The sequence below is a fragment of the Epinephelus fuscoguttatus genome, linkage group LG3, assembly GCF_011397635.1.
Source record: "Epinephelus fuscoguttatus linkage group LG3, E.fuscoguttatus.final_Chr_v1".
NCBI lineage: Eukaryota > Metazoa > Chordata > Actinopteri > Perciformes > Serranidae > Epinephelus > Epinephelus fuscoguttatus.
Genome location: NC_064754.1, coordinates 39,838,505 through 39,861,853, shown reverse-complemented (window position 1 = coordinate 39,861,853; position 23,349 = coordinate 39,838,505). Strand labels below are relative to the sequence as shown.

The window sequence follows — 23,349 nt, the reverse complement described above, 5'->3', positions numbered from 1 at the left end:
GACATGACTGTGTTCATTTGAATACTGAGTTATGGATGCAGCCCTCATAGCGAGCTATTTATGGAGTCTGGGAATGGCTGCGGTTAGTTTAAAGGGAAGAGGAGGGACACACACACACACACACACACACACACACACACACACACACACACACATAATAAATACACATAAACACAAGACATGCATGAACACACATAACCACACATTCATTTCTGTCCACAAGGTTAGCATTGGTAGTAAAAGACATACTGCTCTACGCTAAATTATATCACCCCCAAACATCTTCACTCGTCAATCGCGGCAAGCAGGGGAGGGAGGGAGGGGAAAAAAAAAAAAAAGCCCGTCCCCGAGTGCCCTCCACTGAGGTCAGACCCAACGGGTTGCAAAAAAAGGTGCGGAGAAAAAAAAAACACGCCGGAGCAAAAATGGCCGACTGATTCATGACCAGCTGCTTTTGAATTATTAATCTTTCAATTTCCAGCACATTAGAGAGCCCTCCATTATGGGTCCCTGACTGTGTCACTGCATCCTCCATTAGGGCTCCTTTGCTAAGTCATTGCCACCTTCATTATGGGAGGTGAATGAGAGTCAGTGCCACTGGCTAATATGTGGGAGAATGGGGGTGTGACAAGGTGACACAGCAGGGATGGCGGATGATATTTCCAGAGGTTCTGTCTCAATGTGTTGTGTCAAACATGATAAGCTGTGCTGTTTTCAAGGCTGGACTGATAAATGAGTCATGCAACTTATTTTTTTTTTTGCTTTTGATTAAATGTTCTTTGTCGCTAAAATAGCTGTGTCAATTTCCTTTCAATTCCATGACGCACGAGGACATGAAAAGAAGAAACACTGTTTGCTTCGGTGGATTATTACTTCGAAACTACAAGAAAGTGTTTCTTGGTGACACGCTCTCACTGAATTCAGTGTGATTTGGGAGATGTGGCTGGACAGTTATTTCACAAAACTCATCACGACATGTTCCATTTTCGCTGTTGAACCACGGCTATCGTCTCAAGGCAAGTCTCCTGGTCTGTTAGCTAATGGCATGCAGTCTGATTATTCATCCAGAGCTTGGCATTCAGACTCTCATGTTTTAATGATCATCCCACAATGAAATATTGATCTAAGTGGCATACGGATTGGCGTGGCTTGATGGTTAAACAACGTTAAATTCCAGCCTTTTTCCTGTATTAGATCAGGGATGTGACCAGATCAGACATTTTGAGGGGCTGTTGCTCCACCTCCCCCCAACCACCACCACCACCACCACCACCCCCCCACCTAACTTAAGGTGTCAATAATTAGCATGTGCATTTTACTTGATCACCAGGCTTTCCAAAGCTCTCTGAACAGGAGCTTTTAGGGTTAGGCCTCGAAAAAATAGCACTTTTTTAGCATTATGTTCAAGAGGAAACTTATTCACAAAACTATGCACAGATATAATATACTGTGTATTTATTACCAATTGAAATATTACTTTTTAGTTTTTTACTAGTCTACTTTTTTTTAAAAAAAATAAGCCTACTTCCCATTAAATTAATTATGCAGGGAATAGCTGCTTGACATTTCTACCATAATGCTTCACCTGCTGGTTGTCTGATTCCAGCTCTGCAAAGTTGCACTCCTTCTGGCTGCCTCCCTCAGCTTTCTCTCTCTACTGTCTCTTTTTTGCATCTAGCCTGCTGCCTATATCTTAACCCACTAGATTGTTTCATGTGATAACATAATATAAGGCAATATTGCCAGTGGCACCCCACAGTTTTTTTCATAGGAGTGGCCAGCAGGGGCCACTGAAAATCTTTGGTTGGCACTCCAAACCCAAAAGTCATAACTGACTTCTGGGTATTGGATTATGCTGTTGTTATACAGGATAGTTTAAACCTATGTCAATATGGAGAGTTAAGGGATCACATAGTGATGTACTTCAGTTACTTATTTTACAGTCAATGCTACTAATTTCCTAATGTGCTTAGACTAATACCATCACAGTTAGAACTTTGAGTCTCAAATGCTAGGCTATTTATTTTTCATCAAATAGGCTGGTTGTCCTTTGAAGGAGCACTTTGATTCTAAGAATCAAAACATTTATGGGAAACAAGCCTTGTCAAGTGTAGGGAAGACTTGTACTGTAGGTACTCACAGAAACCACTCTCATGAGAGGTCAAGTTGTTCCCGAGACAAAATTTTGCCTAAAATCTGAGCATTATCTGCACTTTTCCTGACCAGATATGCCAACATGGTCTATACAAATGGATAGCTTAAAAAGTGAGCATGCCACAGCCTCTTAGGGCCCTGAGACACCAAGCCAATGGTCAGCTATGAGTCAATGACAAGCTGTCGCTGAGTGTCTGTCACCCTAGTTTTTGCAGTGTGTCCCACACCATTGGTACTAGTCGGCCAATGAAGAGAAGTGAAGAAAGCAAACAAATGACTAAGGTAAAGAGGGCGTGAGATTGAAACAAACTTGTTATATATGGTAAGATTATGTTTTTAGCCACTCTTTGGCAGAAATGGTTTGTAATTGCTTGTTGTATTGTTTGCTGGTGCATAGTAAATTAAATTTGCTCTTTCAACATCAAGTTGTGTTTTTAATGTGCTAACTGGCTAATTAGCATCTTGAATCCATCCTGGCAGTCCTTCAGTTTCCCTTTTGAAAGATGAGTCCAGATTACAACCACCTGCTGTTATGCTGGTGAGTTATTTCCTCTCACACAGAATGTATGTCCTGGTTGGCTGTTGAGTGTAGTCTTTGCCGTGTGTTCAAGTGCCACCTTTTAGCTGAGACACAGGCGACATGAGTTGGCCTTCATCGCCACTGGTTCTTTGATGATGGTTTGATGTGTCTGAACTTTTACAGACAGTATTATTCACCCCTGGGGGGTGGGGGGCTGCTCATTGTTCCGATTCATATGTGAGGTTTTTTTTTTTTTTTTACAGGGCATCCCATTGGTTACACCTTGTAACCAAAGCAGCAAAAATTAAACCTTTTTTCCCCTGCAGCTCAGCCAAAAAGGGCAAACAGCCAGGTGCTCTGGCAACTTTAGCCCGTACCTGTGCACGTCCCTGTCCTCAAACCTCTACAATTTGATGTGTAGCTCACGGAGAGCTGCCAGGTCTTAACTACAAAGGCCCCCAAGAGCAGCAGAGAACGTGAGCATTTGAGCATATGAATGATTTAACAGTCCTATAGTGTCCTGTCATTTTTCTCCTTCTATATCCAGCCGCTCATTTATAAGCAATTGAGTTTTTTAAACACGAAGACCACATTGTTAATGTCCTCTTTAGTCCTCATGATTTCATACGGTCGCACAAAAGAGGAGAGGTCACGGACATGTATAGTGCACCATATGCATTATGTGCACTTTATGCACAGAATATGCATATGCACTGTATGAATAAAATGTTGGCCTTTTTTCAGAGTCCCACCATGAACGGAGTGGACAGGTTACGCATGTTAAAGTCATATTATTTTCACTCGGGTGTATTTGTGGGTGGCCTGTTATGCATATACTTATTATGAATGAGATGCTGGCTGACTTTTCTTGGAGTCGCCATGTGTCTCAGGTTGGACAAGTCAAGCATGCATGAATACGTTTCCATGTGCTTTTAATGTGTGTCCTCATCCCACTCACTACTCTGCACTTTCTCCAGGGGAAGCACGCACAAGTGCAAACCAGTATGGATGTGTACACACCTCTGACAGGCTACTCCATCACTCCCTTCTCCATCCTTCCACTCTCACACCCCCACACTATAACCCCTCCCTTTTCTTCCTCAATCTGCTCCGCTGTGCACGCCCTCCATCCATCCTACCCGTTAAATCCTTCCATATTCACACATTGTCGCTGCTGTGCTCATGCAGGCACTCTGTGGTGCATCCTCCCCTGCTTGTCCCCATACTTCCCTCCCCCCTCTTCCTTCTTCTCTGCCTCTCTCTCCCCTCTCAACCTCTCTGTATTGACTCTTCAGAAGTGCCACAGCTTGTAGAGTCCACTGTGGCAGACGCAGCCAAAATGACAGCAGGCACTCCAGCCCTCCCTCCCTCCTTCCCCGGCCCTCATCATCCATCCTTCCTTCACGCTACACTCTCTTCGCCGCCCCTCTATCCTTACACTCGGTCGGTGCCGTAGCTCCTGTAGTCCACTGCAGCGGAGACGGCCACTATGACAGCAGGCACTCCGTAGCCTGCCAGGTAGAAGTACTTAGTCCTGGAGTGTTCGCTCTCAAACACCTCTACCAGCATGATGTAGAGCTGCACCCCTTCCAGGAACATCCAGGTGAAGGCTGCCAAGAAGAAGAAATGGAGCAAGGCAGCGAAGACTGCACAGGCAATCTGGTGAGGGAAAGAAAAGATGGAGAGGATTTAAAAATACAGTAACACAATAATGCACAGGAAATATTTAATCTGGTGGACGCATGCATTGATGAGTTAGAAAGTGGAAAAAAAGACGCAAACAGTGCAGGAGATAAGGGTGTGAGTCAGACTTAGAAAGTAATCATTTATCACATTCACATAAAGAAGGAAATGTGAGGGATTAACAATTGGGCTGCCAATACTGGAACAGACAGCAGAGGGAGAGGATAAGGAAAATAGAAAGGGAACTCACAATCATAGTATACTTTAACAGCAATTACAGGCGACAGACTGACTCGAAATCACTTCAAGATAGCAATATTAGTCGAACCCCCTTCACACTTTACTCCACGTCTACATCTACAAGTCATCTAAGAAGATAAATGAGAAAATAGAAGTGACAAGTCGGTGCTGCAGCCTCTGCTGATTGTCCACATTTCAAACAGGAGCAGCAAAGCACTTTCAAAAGGGGCTGAGAGAGAAGAAGGGAGGGGTGCTGACAGTGAGGAGGGCGAACGACTTGGCAACACTGTTGAAAATACAAAATGATTTTTGTCAATGCCAACGATGAACAAAATGAGTAGAACTCCTGCAAAAAATGACTCAGCAGCTCGGCATGAAAGAGACGAAGCACTCATAAAATCTGACACATTTTAGAGATTGGAGAAAGCCAGCAGCAACATCAGTTTAGATACTGAATAGCTGGGGTTTTATGCCATTATTAGAGCTGAACTGTTTGCTTCCAGTGAACTACAGAGTCAAAATACTGTACGAGTTATTCATTCAGTTTCTTATGAAATTGTAATCATCCAATATAAAATAAAACTTATAACACTGGTACCCACCAGCAGTGACAATCTTAGATTCTGGGGGATCGCCGGCAAAGAACCTGATCGTGGCCCCCACATCCCCACCAACCCCGTTCCTGCATGGGCCCCACGCCCCCATAAAAAGGCATTTTGAGTACACCTAATAATGGTCAATGACAATAAAGAACATCTTTTATAATTCCACTTTTGAACCTGAAAATGAACAATATCTTAACTAATATATCTATAATATAATACCTTATGAATACTGTAAACGTTATTAACAAATTCACATAACATTGATGAAGATTCTCAGTCATCCAGGTCATGATAATCTTAGTCGCAGTCTTCAGATCCCTCCTCAGATGGCTTAAGGTGGGTCAACGACTTTCATTTGACCTGAACGCCTCTGAAACTCAGAGCTCACATATGACCTTAACGGCTCTGTAAGGGCTCACACCCACACAGGGTTTAAAAACTGGGACTCTGCACCGTTACAACTGAAGAGGCCTCTTGGATGAGAGGAGAAACGTCTTCAAGAGACTCAAGCTAGTCCAGTTGCCTATAATATAGTACTTTACAAATTCAAATAACAAATTCACATAATGGATAAAAACAAACCCAACAACAATAATGTAACACTAAATAACAATTAGTTCATTTATAGCCTAATGTTAGCTTTTTAATTCAGGTGAATTTATGGTCCAAATATCATAAAAGTGGTGTTCATTTGTCAAGATAATCTTGCTGAACTAAACATGAAAGTATCATAAACCTTTGTTTGCCACAGAGCTTATTTCTTATGAAGCTCAGTGTAAGTTCAGTCATGCTATATTCATTCACAATTCTCTATCCCACTCCCACGGCTTCCTCCAATCAGCTGACTATGGGCGTTCCCTCTCCCGGTTAGCCAGTCAAACTTTGCCATGATCTCCTTCAGCCATTCATGTTGCTACTGACAAACTTTAACTCTGTTCTCCTCTCTGCTCCTGTCAGCTGTCATTTAGGTTGAATCGTTATTAAACCTTATCCAGAGCCCAGGACAAGCCCATCAAAAGCCCACTCCTCTTCGCATCCAGATCCTCAGCTCCCTCTTCATCTCATCATCACCACCATTACCACCACCAGTGTCTGGACTCCATAGAGGGGTTCCCTAATCTACTATGTCTTTACCACCCTCCTGGAATGGATGACATCATGATGGGGACTGATCACCAAACACTGTTGTCATTTCTCACACGTATGTGCACATGTGAATAAATGTTCTTTTCTCTTAGACCTAGTCTCTTCTGACTGAACTGCAGTTATCCAAAATCCAATGGAAAAACCACACAGGCTTTCTGATAAGGGAACCAGGGCGACGTTAACTTCCGAGTTGGCCTACAAAAAAAAAGTAATCTCTGCAGCACTTTAAAGAAGACCATATTCATTGACTTACTTTGGGGCGAAGCCTGTTCACTTTAATCAGCAGGTGGCAAGCAAGACATTAAAACATGCATAACGACTACAATGAGACACAAAACGGCAACTAAAAGAGAGGCAAAACCACCACATAGTCTGTCCGTCTTGCTCCTGTCTAAGAAAGGTGGAGGGGCCTTTTGCATATCTGTGCCCAGGGGCCCATTGTCTCACAATCCACTCATGCCGGCACACACACACTGGCTGTGTCCAAAATCATTCACTACTCCCTACTCACTATGTAGGGGGTTCAATGGAGAGGACTGTACAGTGAGCTCCCTACGTATAGTGGGCACACTACTAAGGTGATTTTGTTGACGCCATTACTTACGTCATTGCTGTCGCAATATTAAAACATGTTATATGTCGGCCTGTCAACCATCAGTAACAAATACTGACATGCATATTTTCGATAAAACATGAAATTATACTGAGGATGTGTTCGCCAAATAAATAAATAACATTACAAAGTCCTTTGTGGCTGTTTGTGTTGTGTTGTGAGATGCTCTGCTCACATTAAACGTAGGCCTAATAATAATGTTACACTGGCAGACAGAGGAGAGGAGAGAGCTGCGCGATTGCAACCTGTCCTACTAAATGTAAGTATTTTCTCCTTTGTTGTGTTGAAGTTTCTTTTACCAGCCAATCATGTATGTTGCTGATTTATTTTAATCTCTTCAGGGGCCGACAACATTAAACTGACAGTTTATTACATGGCAAAGAAACTGGAAAACAAACTTTAACATGTCATTATAAGTTTAATGTGCAGCAGAGGCTATGCTAGAGTAATTTTTACATTAGAAATGTGACCACATTCGAAAGTAGCCTATAATCTTTTAATTGTTTAAGTCAAGAAAATGTGCCTATACGAAAAGCGAATGAGTACGAACGGCTGGACATAATTTAAATGTAAATACAATAACTTAATGTTTGGCACGGATTGGGTGCAGGTCTCTAAATTTTAGAAGATAATTATGTCGGGTGGGTGGTGGGTGGATGATTGATGAGTGCACAAGGATTTGGGTGCGCTCAAACACCATTCCCGCATCTCTAGCGTCCGTCCGTTCTTTTGGTGCAATGCATGGCATATATTGCTTGGTGAGTGACCATCGGTTGTACGCTACTTTTCACGGTGCATTGTAGGATATTTTGAGTCCACTATATAGGCTATAATTCCCACTATACATTTGGACAGCACTACAAAATGGTGAAGTAACTATAGAGTGGACTATTCTCTCTGTGTGTCTTTAGGGGCCCCACTTATGGGCTTTTTGGGCAGTGGCAGTGCACCGTATAGTGCTGTCAGGGAGCTTTAAGGGTGTTAATAGTTGTCATTGGTCCCTTTTTTCCCCAACTTTTTTGGGGGCCCCTAAACATTTGCCTGATTTGCCTCTCCTTACAGTGCACCTCTGCCCACCCGTACCAGCCTGTGGTTATATACATTCACACAAAACGTAAGTAAATGGATTTTAAATCACTTTGTTAGTAGCTGGTGAAAAGTGACGGGTGAAAGGGATGTAAAAGAGTTCGAGAGACAGACGATAAAATACTTAGAAAGCCCTGTAAGAGAGTCTCCTGAAAGTTTAAAAAAAAAAAGAGAGAGAAAAATGGAGCAGCAAAAGGATGAGCAGCGGGAAAATGAAAGAAGGGTATCAAACTTAAAACTGCATTAACAATTTAGGCAATAGGATGGGAAGAAAAGAGGGGCGCTTAAGAGAAAAAGGCGAGGAGAGAACGAGCGGCAAGATCTGGCCCGTCACGTTCGTGGCAATGTTCTAATCTAAAGAGTCACTCCTAAATCATTGAATGGGAGAGCTAACAGACAGACTTTTGTAATGGAGGGGTTTGCAGCGAGAGACAATTACCTAATGTCTGAGAGACAATGAGTTTAGGGGGCGAGGGAGTCACTCATTTCCATTTCTAATGATCGCATAGTGTAGCTTACACACACAGACACACATGCACACACGCATACACACACACACACAGGTAAAAAAAGAGTGGCTGCTTATGCAAAGTCATTTAGTTTTTCCTGCTGGAATTACTGGCTTAACCGGCTGCGAGCTAAGTGACGCTGAAGATGTTAATGGAGGTCACAAATAGTCACCAGTAATTAACGGCACACACAAATGCGGCGGCGCACATACATACAAAGAAACATGATCCCTCCCACACAAACATACACAAAGAGAAACACACAAACCTCAATGTCAAAACGAGTAAATGTTTTTCCCATTGAATGCTCAGCAGGATACAAAGGCCTGAGGCTGCTCTAAGGCTTCTTGAATACTATGGAGGGGATAAAGGATACAGCCCTGAGCACTTCCTCCCCCACAGACATACACTCTGTAATGACTCAAACAGCTCACGAATAAAACCAGACCAACCAAACTACCTAACACTGAGACGTTTACAAACTGCCCTGTGTACACACTTAGTGCGGTAAGACCATGACAACGCACATTGAGGTATCCCACAGCATATGTTGATTATATTTGGGTGACCTTGCCACAGGGAATTAAAGCAGAATGTCTCATCTAAGAATCTGACCCATGCGATTTTTGTGCAAGTGCTTGCATCCAAGAGAGGTTTAAAGTCCTAATCCATGATTGGCGTATTGAATGCGGACCATATGGATTATATGACGCAGGCTGTGACTGGAATGCAGACCATGTGGACCCCAGCAGTCGAGCCAAAACTGCAGTGTGCATCATTAGGGATGGGGCCCGATATCGGTCGGTTCTTTTTCCACATGGCTTTAGATTTTGTTATTGTTCCTACTCTTCGTCGTAGCACAGTTCCACACGAGCAGCAGAGGTCAGGCATCATTAACCGTAATAGAAAGTCCCAATCTGGTAAGGTTTGGGTGTGTGGGAGTGAAAAACAGAAAGTGAGCAATTAGGTTATAACTAGTGAAGTTATTTAAGCCGTGTTTGCACAAGCCTTGACGGCTGTAGAGACTCCACAGTTAGAATCAAATGGAACCCACTTGAGCCAGTCAACCTGCTACACTAAAGTAGGCATCACTGATATTAGCAGAGGGCCTATTAACTGCTACAGTGTGTCCATAGAGATGTAGAGTATGCTGCATCCATGAGCAGTTCTAACTTGAATGCATAGCTGACTCTGAAGAATAAGGGTCATTGTATTACTTACTTGACATTTTGATGCACACACCCAGTTCAGTCTGACACAGTGACCCAGAATAAACCCCATGCTTGGTCTGAATGTCAACATGCATTATGTGACCTGGCCTGGCTCTACTCAGGAGACGTTTATGGCACAGTATATAGTTATTCTCAGGTTTAATGTGAAGAACTGTTTCCATGCTCTGTAGGGGAAAGTACCTGCATGTTCTCAGTGCGGACAGTTCAGATCTTCAAGCAACAAGGACCAGCTTTTTCTTTAACCCCCAAGAAATGCTGGCCAACAAGACATTAGAGAGATTTACAATATCTTGCAAACACCAACGATCAAGATAAGAAGACCCTTTTTCTCCTACATGGCCACTAAACCAGCACACTGACCCAAACCACCTTTGACCTTACAAGATCTCTCAGATCTCCCAGAGCCACAGATGCAATTCACACCCTAGCATGAACTGTTAGTATGACTTAGATAAATATTCCCCACCATTGGCTTCATAACTCACCTCTAAGAGCCAGTCACCCACTGGCACCAGCTTTAATCTCACGGTGAACTCTGATCTCTATTAAAATGTAGTTTGGATTTTGCTTAAGGACTATTAATATAGAGTATTAGTATGTGTGTGTGTGTATAATAATATGTGTTTGCCTTAGTTAAGACTTTAGTTTCACTGCCTTTTAGCTGAGAAGTGTACCACTAACATAATACCACCACCTTTGATAACACTGTCGTTATGTTTAGAACCATTCTACGTGTTTCACTCTCTAAACACTAAAGCTAAAAATACACAATTAAACAGCATCTAGAGGGGGAACCTGCCTGTCTGAGGACAGGAGGGAACAGACTTTGCAACCCAAGAACTCTGCAATCCCTGTCATTGGGTAGGATGCATCTTCTGGAAGGGCAGACCAAAACTTTACAGTTATCGCTTCACTGAGAAACCAGGGTTTTTCCCATCTGGCCTTGTCTTTCTGTCCTCTTCTTGCTCGTATCTTTGTTGTCCTGCCTTTTTTGCTGTGCTGGGTGGTGGCTTGCTCTTTGTCTGAAGATGTGATTTGGAACAATAGGAGGTGAAACCTCAAAATACAAAGTCATGAGTTAAGAATCAAAACTAGGAGAGCCTAAACCAGGAGTTCTTTTCCAGTGGTAACTTTTCAAATCTGAACCGGCTGACTTACTCATCATTACAAGAGCCACACTCCAGCTTCTCACCCAAGCACATCTAACTCCAATCTTCACAAGAAGCCACCCCAGGGAGCAAGCAAGTATTTCTACAAAACCTTCATCAACTTCCTTAAATCCTGGTGCTTTGTTAATTTGCAACTTCAACTGGCTGTTAAGAACTAAGCTGTTGTACCATTGATTTGACTCGCTGCTTCTCAGGCAACAGTCACCTCATCTGTGTATCAGGTCTCATGCCAACTACACAACAGATAACTGCATCATTCATCCACTAACCATAGCCTCGTGTACCAGTTTCACCTTTCCTTCTTGTGTTTTGTTTGTAAAAGTGTTTAGTCCTTGTAGCTGCAGCATTAATAATAAATGTGTATGTAACTAAAAGACAACTTGCTGATGTTTTCTTGTGCTTACATCTCAGTCCCACAACCTTAAAAGATCTGTGCCCTTGCAAAAATCATAATTAAGATTAATGACAACCATAATCTAATTGACCTCTCTTGTGTGGCCCACAAGGAGGACTATTTCCCTATTATCATACATACTCCAATATGAGTTATGTCGCTGGACGAATAATTCAATAGTTAATTTATTAAGCTATTATATTATCTGAGTTATGCAAAATAATAATTTAAAATTCCCCCCCTTGAAATCATAAGACTATTTGAATGCAGAAATTCCTTTATCTCACAAATTCATGTAAATTTTCTACAACCATATTACCTTACTGCACCATACACCTCTATATTACTGATAAGGAGGAATCCGTGTCGCAAGATAACATCAATTCCGCTCCTCTCAATCTCAGATAGATTTGAAAATGATTCACTGCAGAGCATCAACTTTTCATGAGAAGGCCAAGACCGACACAGCACACTAATATGAGCGGTCAAATGCAGGTTGAACCCCTATTTACTATCCTGCCTCATATGGGCTTTGTTTGTGAAAGTTTTATTGTTCTACAAACATCCCCCTCACGACCAACAGGATTCCCTGGCAAAAGAGATAGACTGCAGCTTCTGTAGCCTGGGGGGGGTGGGAGGGGGGGGGTGACTAACAAAAGCAACAGAAGACTGAAGCACAGCATAAACAGCAGCCAAGCTAAAACAAAGCTAATACATAAGCCTTAATGCACTATCTAGCTGATTAGCATAGTCTATGTAATATGCACTTGTAAATTACTAATGTTGCAACTGGGAACAGACTAAAGAACAGACAAACTAGATTGTTTTTGTAACCTACATATTTATTAAATGTAGGTGACATTGCCATTCAAGAGGTATAACAACCTTATTAAGCTAGTAACCTAATGTTCTAGCAATTTTTGTCTCATTTTCTGCTTTGGTTAGCAGTCCTTTCTGAATTAGCTGCAAACTGTAATACGACTAATCTGAGGAAAGCTCCAATGATCACTTTAGTAATGATGTCATAGGTAATACCTTAGATTATAAGCTGCAAAGTACAGCATAATCACTCTAAAATGACAGTTTAATCTTTTGTACCAACAATGTCCCAGTCCAGTATGTACCAATACTTACTGGGGAACAAGATGTGAAGTTATACAATAAAGGGGAAACTTATACTGCTTGGCACATATTCTGTTATTACAGGGTATGTATGATTTACTGAGTAATCTTATCCAATAATCTGGACGTTTAGGAGGAATTTAAAGATTATTTATACTGAATTGTTTAACCACTGCGTATCTATTCTATTACTATTACAAGGTAAAGTAAGACCATTACATAAATTACCAAATACTTGATTGACATTGGTAACACCTACATAGGGAGCCCCGGTAGCTCACCTGGTGGAGTGTGCACCCCATGTACTATGCTACGTTTTTAGCAATGGCCTAAGCTTGAGGAATGACTCACAGTGCTATAGATTATAGCCCACATACCCTGTAGTTACCATGGATGTATAAAGAGATCTGAATACAGTGTTTCAGTCCCATGAAAGCTGGTCAGTAGCGCATGAAGCCAAAATGGTTCAACTTCCATATATAAGACTATCTGGATGATCTGCACTAATTTCCCACTGTGCAGCCCTAGCCAGCTCTTTCTGGTTTAAGTGGGGATAGAATGATTTAGTCCTCTCAACTTTCCAATTGTTATCAAACCAGGTGTATCAAACCCCAGTGGTGAAAAAAGTATGCTAAAAATAACTGAAAACTGATTTACAGGAATCTCTTTCGCCATTTAAATCAATGGGGAAATGTCTTTTTGGACATCATGTAACAGATTTGGCAGTTGTAATTACACAGTTTGGCCACTACAACAATTGGCTTCAAGGCCTAGGGCACTTCCTAGGGTCCTGGTAGTTGCCCTGTAATTAAATGTAACAAGGAGAGAACTACCATTGCATACATATCTACCTTACTCTGTAACTACAGAGAACAACACCACAACAGTGTGTTTCAATTTTGCTTGCCTAAAAAAGTACATGAAAAATGACACTGACTGCACAGTTTGCTGTCAGAAGAGCATATTGACCAAAAGCAAATGTGTGGTGATTCATACGTCGTGTTTTATCTTGCTATATTTGTATTTATTTCCAGAATGATTATAAAGACACAATGATGCCTATTTATTCACTCAGTCTTACCTAAAACCTCTAGGTTTCTGCTCAGTTTTATGCTCATACTGTACCCTGTAATAGTAGTAGAATAGGTACACAATAACTACAGGACAAATTCTCTCCAAGTTCCTTCCAAACATTCAGATTATTTCACCTTGTAATACTAGAACAGGTATCCAATTGGTTGTTTTTGTGATTCTTGCAAATGGCATTAGGAGCACCATAAGGAGGCAAGGAGCATAAAACATAACTATAATGTAAGTTCTTGTCAAGATCCCGAATTATTACCCCTTTATCGCATAACTTCACATCTTGGTCTCCTGTACCTACATATATGTGTTGATTTGTACTGCACTGGTACAAAAGATTACTCCGTCCCTTCAGAGTGATTATGCTGTATGTTGCAAGCTGTGATAGAGTGTTACCATGGCATGAAAAACTGAGCATGCGCAGTACAAACAGTGCCAGTAAATTCTGTTTTTGCTGTTTTGTTCTCATCACATTTTACAAGAAAAACGTTGCACAATCCAGGCTGGTTTGAATACAAGGACATGGTTGGTTCAGCAGCCACTCAGAGAAATTCTCTGTTTTCGATTTATTCCGGGAACGCTGAACGTAACAAAAAAATCTGCTATTTCTTATTCATGTCGATGCAATGTGGTCAACCACTGACAGCAAGTTAGTAAATATTTCACAACTTACTCTGCCAACAATGCAGCACGATCAGTGCTATTGGTCAGTGGACAGTTATGACAAGCCTGTGCCAAACACAGCATGAATAAAACATTTTGAAATTAGCCTGTGAAAAATATTTGTTTTCATTTATCTTCTTAATCTTTTCCAATTTTGATGGACTGTCCACAGCTTCCAGTCAAAAGAATATGCATGCCCACAGCATGTTGTGCACACACACACACACACACACACATTGAAAATCTTGCCCTTCTTACCGGCTGATCGGCCCTGTTGATCCCCACCAGGAACAGTGACTCAGCGATGAAGAGGCTGATGCAGAGGTTCTTGTGTATGGTGTTGCGGTCACTTTGCAGTCCACGGAAGAAGCAAAAGGTGAAGATGCAGATAAGCAGGCACACCAGTGATAACAGGATCCCCACCCATGTGATGACGTCCAGGAGCAGGTCGTGCATGCTGTCTGCCTTCTGTGGGAAGTGCAGGAAAAAGTGAGAGACAAGCTTGAGTGGCTCATTTTATAGCAGTTTACAACTACTACTGTTTAGCTATGTTTAGCTTCTGTTTGCTAGAAACATACATGAGTCATATTGTTGTAACATGAAACATACTGTAGGAACAGACACACATCCCCCTCCTCTCCCCTGACTGATGTGAGTCTGGCTGTGTGTCGCTGAGCGTTCAGGGCCACAGCGTTACGCTGCGTTGCACAGGTGTGCTGGCTCTATCCATCAGTGTCCTGCAACCTGGCAGCCAGAGCAATGTTCAACATAGCACTGCTGTGATGGATCTACTGCTCAAACCCTCACACTGTGCTCACAAAGGGGCTGCCAAGCTAGCTCTGACCATGACCCCTTTAGAAGTAACACACATCTTCTGGCCCAGAGGGAGAGATTGGGTGTCACACAATATCCAGAGTTACAAGAGCCGATTTGTGAGAAGGAACTTGGTCTTAACGTAACAAAAGGAGGGAGACAAAAAGTGCTTATCCCACACACAGCGGGACAATGAGGTTTTTATCCGCCGCCCACAGTGGCTCATGGATATCAAAATAAATGAGCCACTTTCACTTCCTGATCAGTCAAAGATTATTTTTGCAATAAAACAGGACCTGCAGCTTTTGTCTCTGGTGTAAGTCCCAACAGTTGATTAAAATGCATCTGTTTTGGCAATCCAGAACCCCATAGACTAAATGTTTGAAATGCTTTTTTCTTTTTTTTCTTTTTTTTTTTGTCAACCCATTGTCATCATCTGGCTTGACGAATCAATTGTAAAATTTCTCCTGCCAAGTATGATTACTCAGAACTGTAGAGTCTGGAGAGGTCTAATCTATTCTCCAGATGTTGTGGTCTTCCTCTCTTTCTTCCTTCCCCCATTTTTAGAATCTGTTGACCAGCCTTGCCAGCCCATGCTGATCAAATGATGAACAACTGACCCTTTGATCCTGCCCATCCCCGCCTGGCAGACACTGTGCCGCAGAATAAACGCCTACCTTCACCTCCACGTGGGCCATGAGCACTGCAAAGCTGGTGAGGTGTGTGCAGGAGCAGCTGGTGTGTGTGCGATTGGTGGCCAGCAGACGACAGTCCTGGGTAGACCAGAATCCCGTCATGGTGCGCTTGGAGTAGCTCCAGAACGAACAGTTGGGATTGAAGTTCTCTTCCGAATGCTGGGGGCAAGGGAGGAGGAGGAAGAGGGAGAGTGAGAGAGAGAGACCGAGACAGGGAGGAAGAAATTGAGAGAAAGGGACAAAAAGGAGGAGGGGTGGGGGAGCGGGAAGGCAGAGAACGGATACTTAGTCATGGGGAGGTGGGAGGTAGAAAGATGTAGTGTTGGGAGAGCCAACGAAAGTGAGAAAATGGTGGGAGGAATTATTGGAGGAAGGGATGGAAAGGAAGGAACGCAGAGAGGGAGTCAAGCACACACAACAACAAAACAACAAACAGAAGGGACAGAATGCGAGAGTGCAGCAACAAATAAACATAGAGCGATGGCAGGAGGCGACAGTGCTGTGTCCGTGATTGTTGTGTGATATTCTGAAGTGTAGGAGCTGCTCGTGTTGTGTAAACTGATGAATTTGTGTGTGTTGGGTTTGTTAAGTTACTCTCAAAATGAGCAAGTGAAACAGTGAGGATTTCTGTGCTGCCAACAAGCTGGATCACCAACTGGATCAACATTTGCTTGTTGAATGAGCAACATAAAAGTGTGGCATTGAGCATCACAATTTCATGAGCAATGTGGAATCATACTCTAATTCAGTCTGTAATTATTGTTCATACTAGAGCTCTTCTCATGTCACTTGGGGCAAGTCAACGTCAGTCAAGTCAAGTGCTGTCAAAGCAATTCGCAAGTTTTGTTAAAGAAGCTGTATATGCTGCACTCAGAGCATATCGATGATCCAGAGTCTGAGGTGAAATCGCCTGCACACGGTGCTTAACATGGAGGCGGCTGAGCTGGTGGCTACCAGCTAATGGTGCTACCTCAATAAACAGTGCTAACCATTGACGCAACGTATTGACGCAGCACAGAGCGGCGGTGATTAGCTAGCCAGTAGGACACACTCACAGGCATTCACATGAAATGCATGTGGGGCTGGACAGTCCACAACATCAAAGAACAGAGAGGGTCGAATAACTACATAGAGAGAGGTAGCGTGACTTAACTCTCTGCTCAGGATCCCATTACTGCACAATGTCTTTTCCATGGTGTTATTTACAATGGGACACCAGGGACATGTCTCCTGCACTTTTTCAGAATGCAGTACTGGACCCCTCCACTGTAAGTTGTAGGAAATTACATAGAGAATGAATAGAGAGAAAGGTGGTGGTGCAGTGGTTAGCACCGTTGCCGCACATCAAGATGGTTCTAGGTGGAGTTTGCATGTTCTCCCTGTGTCAGCGTGGGTTTTCTCTGGGCTCACTGGCTTCCTCCCGCAGTCCAAAGACATGCAGGCTAGGTTAATTGAGGACTCTTAATTGCCCTAAATAGTTTGTTTGTCTGTCTGTGTCTCTATGTGTGTCAGCCCTGTGATAGTCTGGCAGTCTGTCCAGGGTGTACTTCACCTCTTCCAATGTAAGCTGGGATAGGCTCCAGCCTGCCGCGATCCTTAATAGGATAAGCGGTTATGGATAATGAATGAGTGAATGGAGACAATGAAAATGACAATAACCTAAAGACTAAGAGGAATTTTTAAAGTCTGTCAATAAAAGTTAAAAGTAGTAACAGTACAGATTATAGTGGAGCTTGGAGTGGGTAGTTTAAACAATGTAATGTTGTGCAAAGTTTCTTATTCAATGTGATGGTCTGAGCTGTGCCAACATACATCATTTACTACCCTTAAGTAAAAGCAACTTTCTTTATCTGGCTTTAGTTTATAGCAACTACATGTATTGATATTCATGTTGCTTTGAGAAGTTGGGCAGATATGAGTGCAAATCAGTGCCAATTTGAACTTTCTGAATTTGAATTGAAATTAAAAATCCAAGCAACAGGGGAGTGATCTAATGAGATCACGTCAGTATGACCCCTCTCCAGAGTAGTTTTGGTTGCTGTGACCAGCAGTTCTGTAGCCTGCTCAGTCTGTTGGTCAGTTGGTTGGTCCACAAAAATTGCCCCACTCTTTGACGGCCACAGTTTTTGCCCTAAGAGGCTGAAATTTGGCTTGGAGGTCAAAGCTATTGCAAATTCATGCTTGTTTTACCATTTTTATTATCTATGGGGTGAGTCAATATATTGTTCAATTTAATCATTTCTTTGTAGTTTTCTGCATATAAAATACTTGGTTATAATTATCCATTTCATAAGTTACTACGAATAAAACATGGTCGTGTATTGATCTACCTCATGTAAAGTTATACCACCCTTGAAATATTAATGCTCTGAATATCAAATACAGCCTTTAAGCAAAAATATCATATATATGAAATATCATTAAACATTTTCTTTTCAAAGCTGTGTAAGCAATTTCTTTTTTACAAAACTATGACCAATAATTGTCAGTACTTGGACATAAGAATTACATTTTCAAGTAAGTCAAGCCCACAGCAGTCACAATCCACTCATTTCTATGAGTCAGACAGTCTATAGTCTGGAGTCTATTTAAGGATAGGGCTTTTGTTATTCTGTTCTATAGACTTATTGTCAAAAAATCCCATGAAAAGACCAAAACCAACAGTGCATTGGTCCATTTCTCAGTGCTTTCTGACTTCCAGCCTGTCTGTGGCACAAACAACCCCACTCATTCCTAATGACGACGAAAATCTTTAAAATGACTCACAAATGTATGTTTCCGTTTTCAAAGATGCCAAATAATTTCCAAAGACAGTTAGGCACTGTAGATTTTAGCAAACATTGCTCAGTAAATAGCACATTTTCTGGGAACTATTCTCAGCTGTGGATTAACACACACTTGGTGCTCCAGTGGGTATTTATAGCACCAGAACAGCCTACATGAAACTGAATCAAAATGAACTACAGCACCCATGTTCATTCTAATAATGGAACATGTCACCCAGTTCAACTGAGCAGTTCATTTGTGTGTTTTACGAAAGTTTTGGATGGCAGTGGAGGTCAATGGCACAATGGAATAAAGTAATTCAAGCTTTGGCAACACAGACAACTTCAGCCTCATCCTCTAAGCTCTGCTTATGTCCCATTATCTCACAGCAAGTTATTATTTTACTGTGTACAAAATTAGAAGTCATCACCTTACACCGTTTTTACCTGCAAGTGTTTGACAGTGAAGACCACGGGCTCAGACAGGTAAACCTTATTGCTCTCCTTGTTAATGGATGCTGTGATGACCGGGGAGTTGACGATAACAGAGTAATTAGGGTAGACCGCCTCGCTGCTCAGTCTGACGCTGGCGTTCTCTGTGGACAGGTAGGCCCCCAAGTTCCTGTACAGGACAAAGGCCATCCTGATCTCACCTGTAAGGGGACACCCGGGAACATTAATTGATTAATGATAATTGTTGGCTTAAACCGTGATGACAGAATGGTGGATATGGGAAGAGAGAGATTGCAAGCAGGGAAAAAAAAACATTGCAAGTGGGTTAGACAGAGATAGAGAGGGAGGGGTCATAGACCTCATAGTGAAAGTGAGAGAGAATGTGAGATTTCTCTTCTACCGTTTCTGCCGTGCTGCTTGAGAGTGCTGGCTGACAGCTGGATGGAGTTTCCATGTAGCTCTGACTGAGGGAATGTCAGGTCTGCTAGGTTCCCATCCGTGCTCAGCCTGGCCACTTCCAGCTCTGGAACACACACGCATCAACACACACCCTAATGTCAAGTCATAGCATAGCACGTTACATCAGGTTTGTTTTGCAGCCTCTTGTAATAACCATGTTTTCTCACTAAGTGCTTCACAGCAGAACACAGGCATGAATCCTGAAGCTGGCTTCTTCTAAACAAAGAAAATGAAAAAAAAAAGGCTGACACGCATCAAAGTGAAATAACTCAGATTTTTTTTTTTATACTAAAAAAGGCAACAATGTCTCTAGGCAACTGGTCCAACACATGGAGGTAGTTAATCCAGCCTCTCTCTTGTATTGTGGGAATCTAATTTCACCATCCAGGTTCGTTAGCACATTCCCGATTACGCCTGTGTAATGTATTAGATAAAGTTTCTAATTAAGGACTAATTATACCTTTGCTGTATCGTTATCTTGTGCTTCTGAGTGATTTGGTGATTTAGACACCGCTTTCATGGTGGAAAAACAGCTCCTTGATCAAATAAACAACACAAGGACGTGCTCGGATGGAAATGAGAGTGGAGGAGGGGGTGGAGTGGGAGAAGAGGGTGAAAGGGAAAGGAAGTGGAGGAGGTCAGGGAGAAGTGGTGGAGAGAGGTAAAGCAGAAAGCGCGCATGAGAGATGGGGAACGAGCAGATACGTCGAGAAGAGAGTGGCGACAGGCGGAAAGGAGATGTTCTCTCGCAGAGTACAATAGATAGGGCACAAAGGCAAGAGATGCTAAGGTCTGGGCGAGAGGAAATGGAGGCAGGCAGACATAAACACAGACACTGATATGCAAATACTGGCAAAAGAAACGCTGGTTAAGTGTCCCTTACTTGCACAGGAGCCAAACTAAACATTCAATCTATGTACACACACACACACATTAACCGACCTACCCACACATACATGTACACACACATCCACACCCACACACAGCGGCGGGGTATCAAAACACGCTGAGTCTAATCTAATTAAAGCATCCTTGTCATGACAATCCTCCTCCTAAGAAACACACTTGTTCATTATCGTTATCACACGCGCACGCTGTTACCGCTGTGTTATCCCTTCAAATCACTGTTTTGGTTCTAATAATAACACCATTTATTCATCTGCCTAATACCGCGCCGTGCAGTCACACAAACAATCTAACACAATAATATCACCTACAGTAGATGCAGTGGCTTCTTTAAAAATGTGTCATTCAAATAATTTATTCCTGTCGCTCACTCTCCTCTCAAAGACTTGTGAATTAAAAAAAAAAATAAAAAGACTGGGGGGGGGGGCTTAAAAAGTGCAGTGAGGAGAGTAGAGAGGGAGAAGACGGGGAGAGAGAGGGAAGTGAGGATGGGAAGAGAGAGATGAGAGGCGGTTATGAATAAAGGGGAGAGATAATCACGGTGGATCTGCCCACTGGATTAGCTGGGAGGGAAGATTAACGGCACAAAAAGGAGAGGGATGCGGAGACAAAATTTTCCACAAAAAGATGATTTCCTGTTTTAAGTTCTTCAGAGAGATGCGCTAGCCTACATCTCGATGGCTGTTTATGTAACCACATTTATGTGGTGCGTTCAGGAGGAGGGGTGGAGGGAGAAGGAATGGAGGAGATACAAGTCTGAAATTATGTAAGGTGAAATTGTGTAGGATGGCAGTTGTTGGGAATAAACCGCTGTGCTTAAACTCAGGGGAGACAAAGTCATGCTGGAAGGACCGTGGCAGGATTCTGTGTCTAACGTTTGTCTGAGATAAGAAAAAAAGGGGTAATATGGTCAAATTGACTTGACTTACAGGTTCAGTGTGTAGGATTTCGGGGGATCTATTGTCATAGGTGGAATAAAATAACTATGTTTTCTTTAGTGTATGATCACCTGAAAGTATCCTTGTGTTTTTGTTGCTTTAGAATGAACAGGTTGCATCTACATAGGGAGCAGGTCCACAGAGTCTGCCATGTTCCTACAGTAGCCCAGAGTGGACAAACGAAACACTGGCTCTAGACACAGCCATTTGTGTTTTCGTATTGGCTACCGTAGTTCAGAGCCCCTCTGTGACAAGCAGCATTGCAAAACACCTTTTTTTTTTTTTTTTTTTAAACATGAAACTGCATTATTCTGTGTTTTTAGTGGTTTAAATCCCCAGGCCTGTTTGTTTGGGAGAGAAAGAGACCTCTAAGGATATTTCAGCTCCTGGTAAAAACCTTCTGAAAGTCTGGATCTTAAGTTATCAGAGAAAAGAGGTGCTCACACATTAGCAGGTGCTAGGCTAGTGGCCCTACTCCAACATGTCAGACGGTGTCATAGAAATACTGATTTGGAGTGTGAAACTGCTTTATTCATTGTTTTTACCGGTTTAAATCACCGGGACTGTTTGTTTTGGAGAGGAAGAGATCTCTGCGGAAAAAGTGGCTCATGGTAAAAACCTCCTAAATGTCTGGATCAGAAAAAAGGTGAGTATCCTTTGCAGGTGCTGGACCAGCGGTCTGTCTCCAACATGCCAAACAGTGTTGATGACACACCGGTTTGGAACATGAAAGTGCTTTATTCATTGTTTTTACCAGTTTAAATCACTGGGTCCATTTGTTTTGGAGAGGAAGAGATCTCTGTGGATAATCTGGCTCATGGTAAAAACCTCCTGAATGTCTGGATCAGAAAAAAGGTGAGCACACACTAGCAGGTGCTGGGCTAGTAGTCTGGCTGCCACATGCCAAACTGGGTAGGAAAAACACTACTTTGGAACATGAAACTGCTTTATTCAGTGTTTTTACTGGTTTATATCATGTGGTCTGTTTGTTTTGGAGAGGGAGAGATCTCTGTGGATAATTCGTCTACCTGTTAAAAAAACCCCAAACGTCTGGATCGTATGTTATCAGAGATAAAAGGTGAGCACACGTAGCAGGTGCTGGGCAAGCAGCCTGTCTGCGATGTGCCAAACAGCGTAGGAGAAACACTATTTTTTAAAGTGACACTGCTTTATTCTGTGATTTTACCGGTTTTAATTGCTTGGTCTGCTTGTTTTGGAGAGAGAGAGACCTCTGTGGATAATTCAGCTCCCAGTAAAAACGTAATGAACAATGAACACTGTGGGAGTTCTAACCCGGAGAAGTTTCAGCTGGTTGCAATCGGCAATCGTCACAGCTAAATGTTAAACACTGTTTCTTTAAATGATTTCATTGCTTACTGATGTGAAGATGAACACAAAAAAACACCTTCAGAGCATCATTTGACATTCCACCACCACCATCACCCTCAAGCATGCAGTCTTGTTCGTTACTCATCATCCTCCCGCTCCTCCTTCATGACTTTTCATCTCTTACTGGGTTCTACACAAGCCCAGTGAATCCAAGTAATGGGGAGATGAATTGTAGGAACTTTTGAAATATCACATCCAAAGGGGAGTAAACAGGGGGATAATCAAGAAAAACATGAGTGAGTGCAACTCGCTGGTCTGGCTGCAGATGAAAAGATGGCTCACAGATACAGTATATCATCAGCTAAAGGCATGAAAGGCAAACAGGGTTTTTATGTTTCAGTATTTCTGCCTTATTCCATGGCCCAATGATGAGGGGATCAGTGAGAGAGGATGAGGAGCGATGGAAGGAGGAGAAAGAGAGAGGAGAGGAAAGTGATGTGCACAACACCATAATAACTAGCTTTGTTCTGCTTTGTCAATTCCGCCTACAAGTGGAGGGAGGAAAATACGGGAAAAATAAATAAATAAAAATTATTGTCTCTGGCAAACAATTTATCCCTGCCTTAGACGCCTCAAGGCCAGGTTTTTTCCCCCTCTTGCATTTTGTTAGATGATGATGTGTCTCTGTGGATTTGACCCTTGAAAAACCTCTCACACAACAACCTGGACCTCTTCATCATGACCTCCCTCTGACAGCTTTACAGTCCTGCTC

The 23,349-nt window shown here is 42.4% G+C and overlaps 1 protein-coding gene across 14 annotated transcripts in view; it reads right to left on the bottom strand.

The window, feature by feature from the left end:
* The window catches only part of adgrl3.1 (adhesion G protein-coupled receptor L3.1), a 170,363-nt gene that overhangs the window by 22,275 nt on the left and 124,739 nt on the right, over positions 1–23,349 (bottom strand). For all 14 annotated transcript variants that reach the window (XM_049569478.1, XM_049569512.1, XM_049569521.1 and 11 more), the window contains 5 exons: positions 19,346–19,468; positions 18,940–19,145; positions 15,710–15,886; positions 14,478–14,687; positions 4,113–4,333 (listed from right to left, as the gene is read on the bottom strand). In XM_049569478.1, the coding sequence (XP_049425435.1) occupies positions 4,113–4,333; positions 14,478–14,687; positions 15,710–15,886; positions 18,940–19,145; positions 19,346–19,468 (937 nt within the window). The remainder of the gene's footprint in view (positions 1–4,112; positions 4,334–14,477; positions 14,688–15,709; positions 15,887–18,939; positions 19,146–19,345; positions 19,469–23,349) is intronic.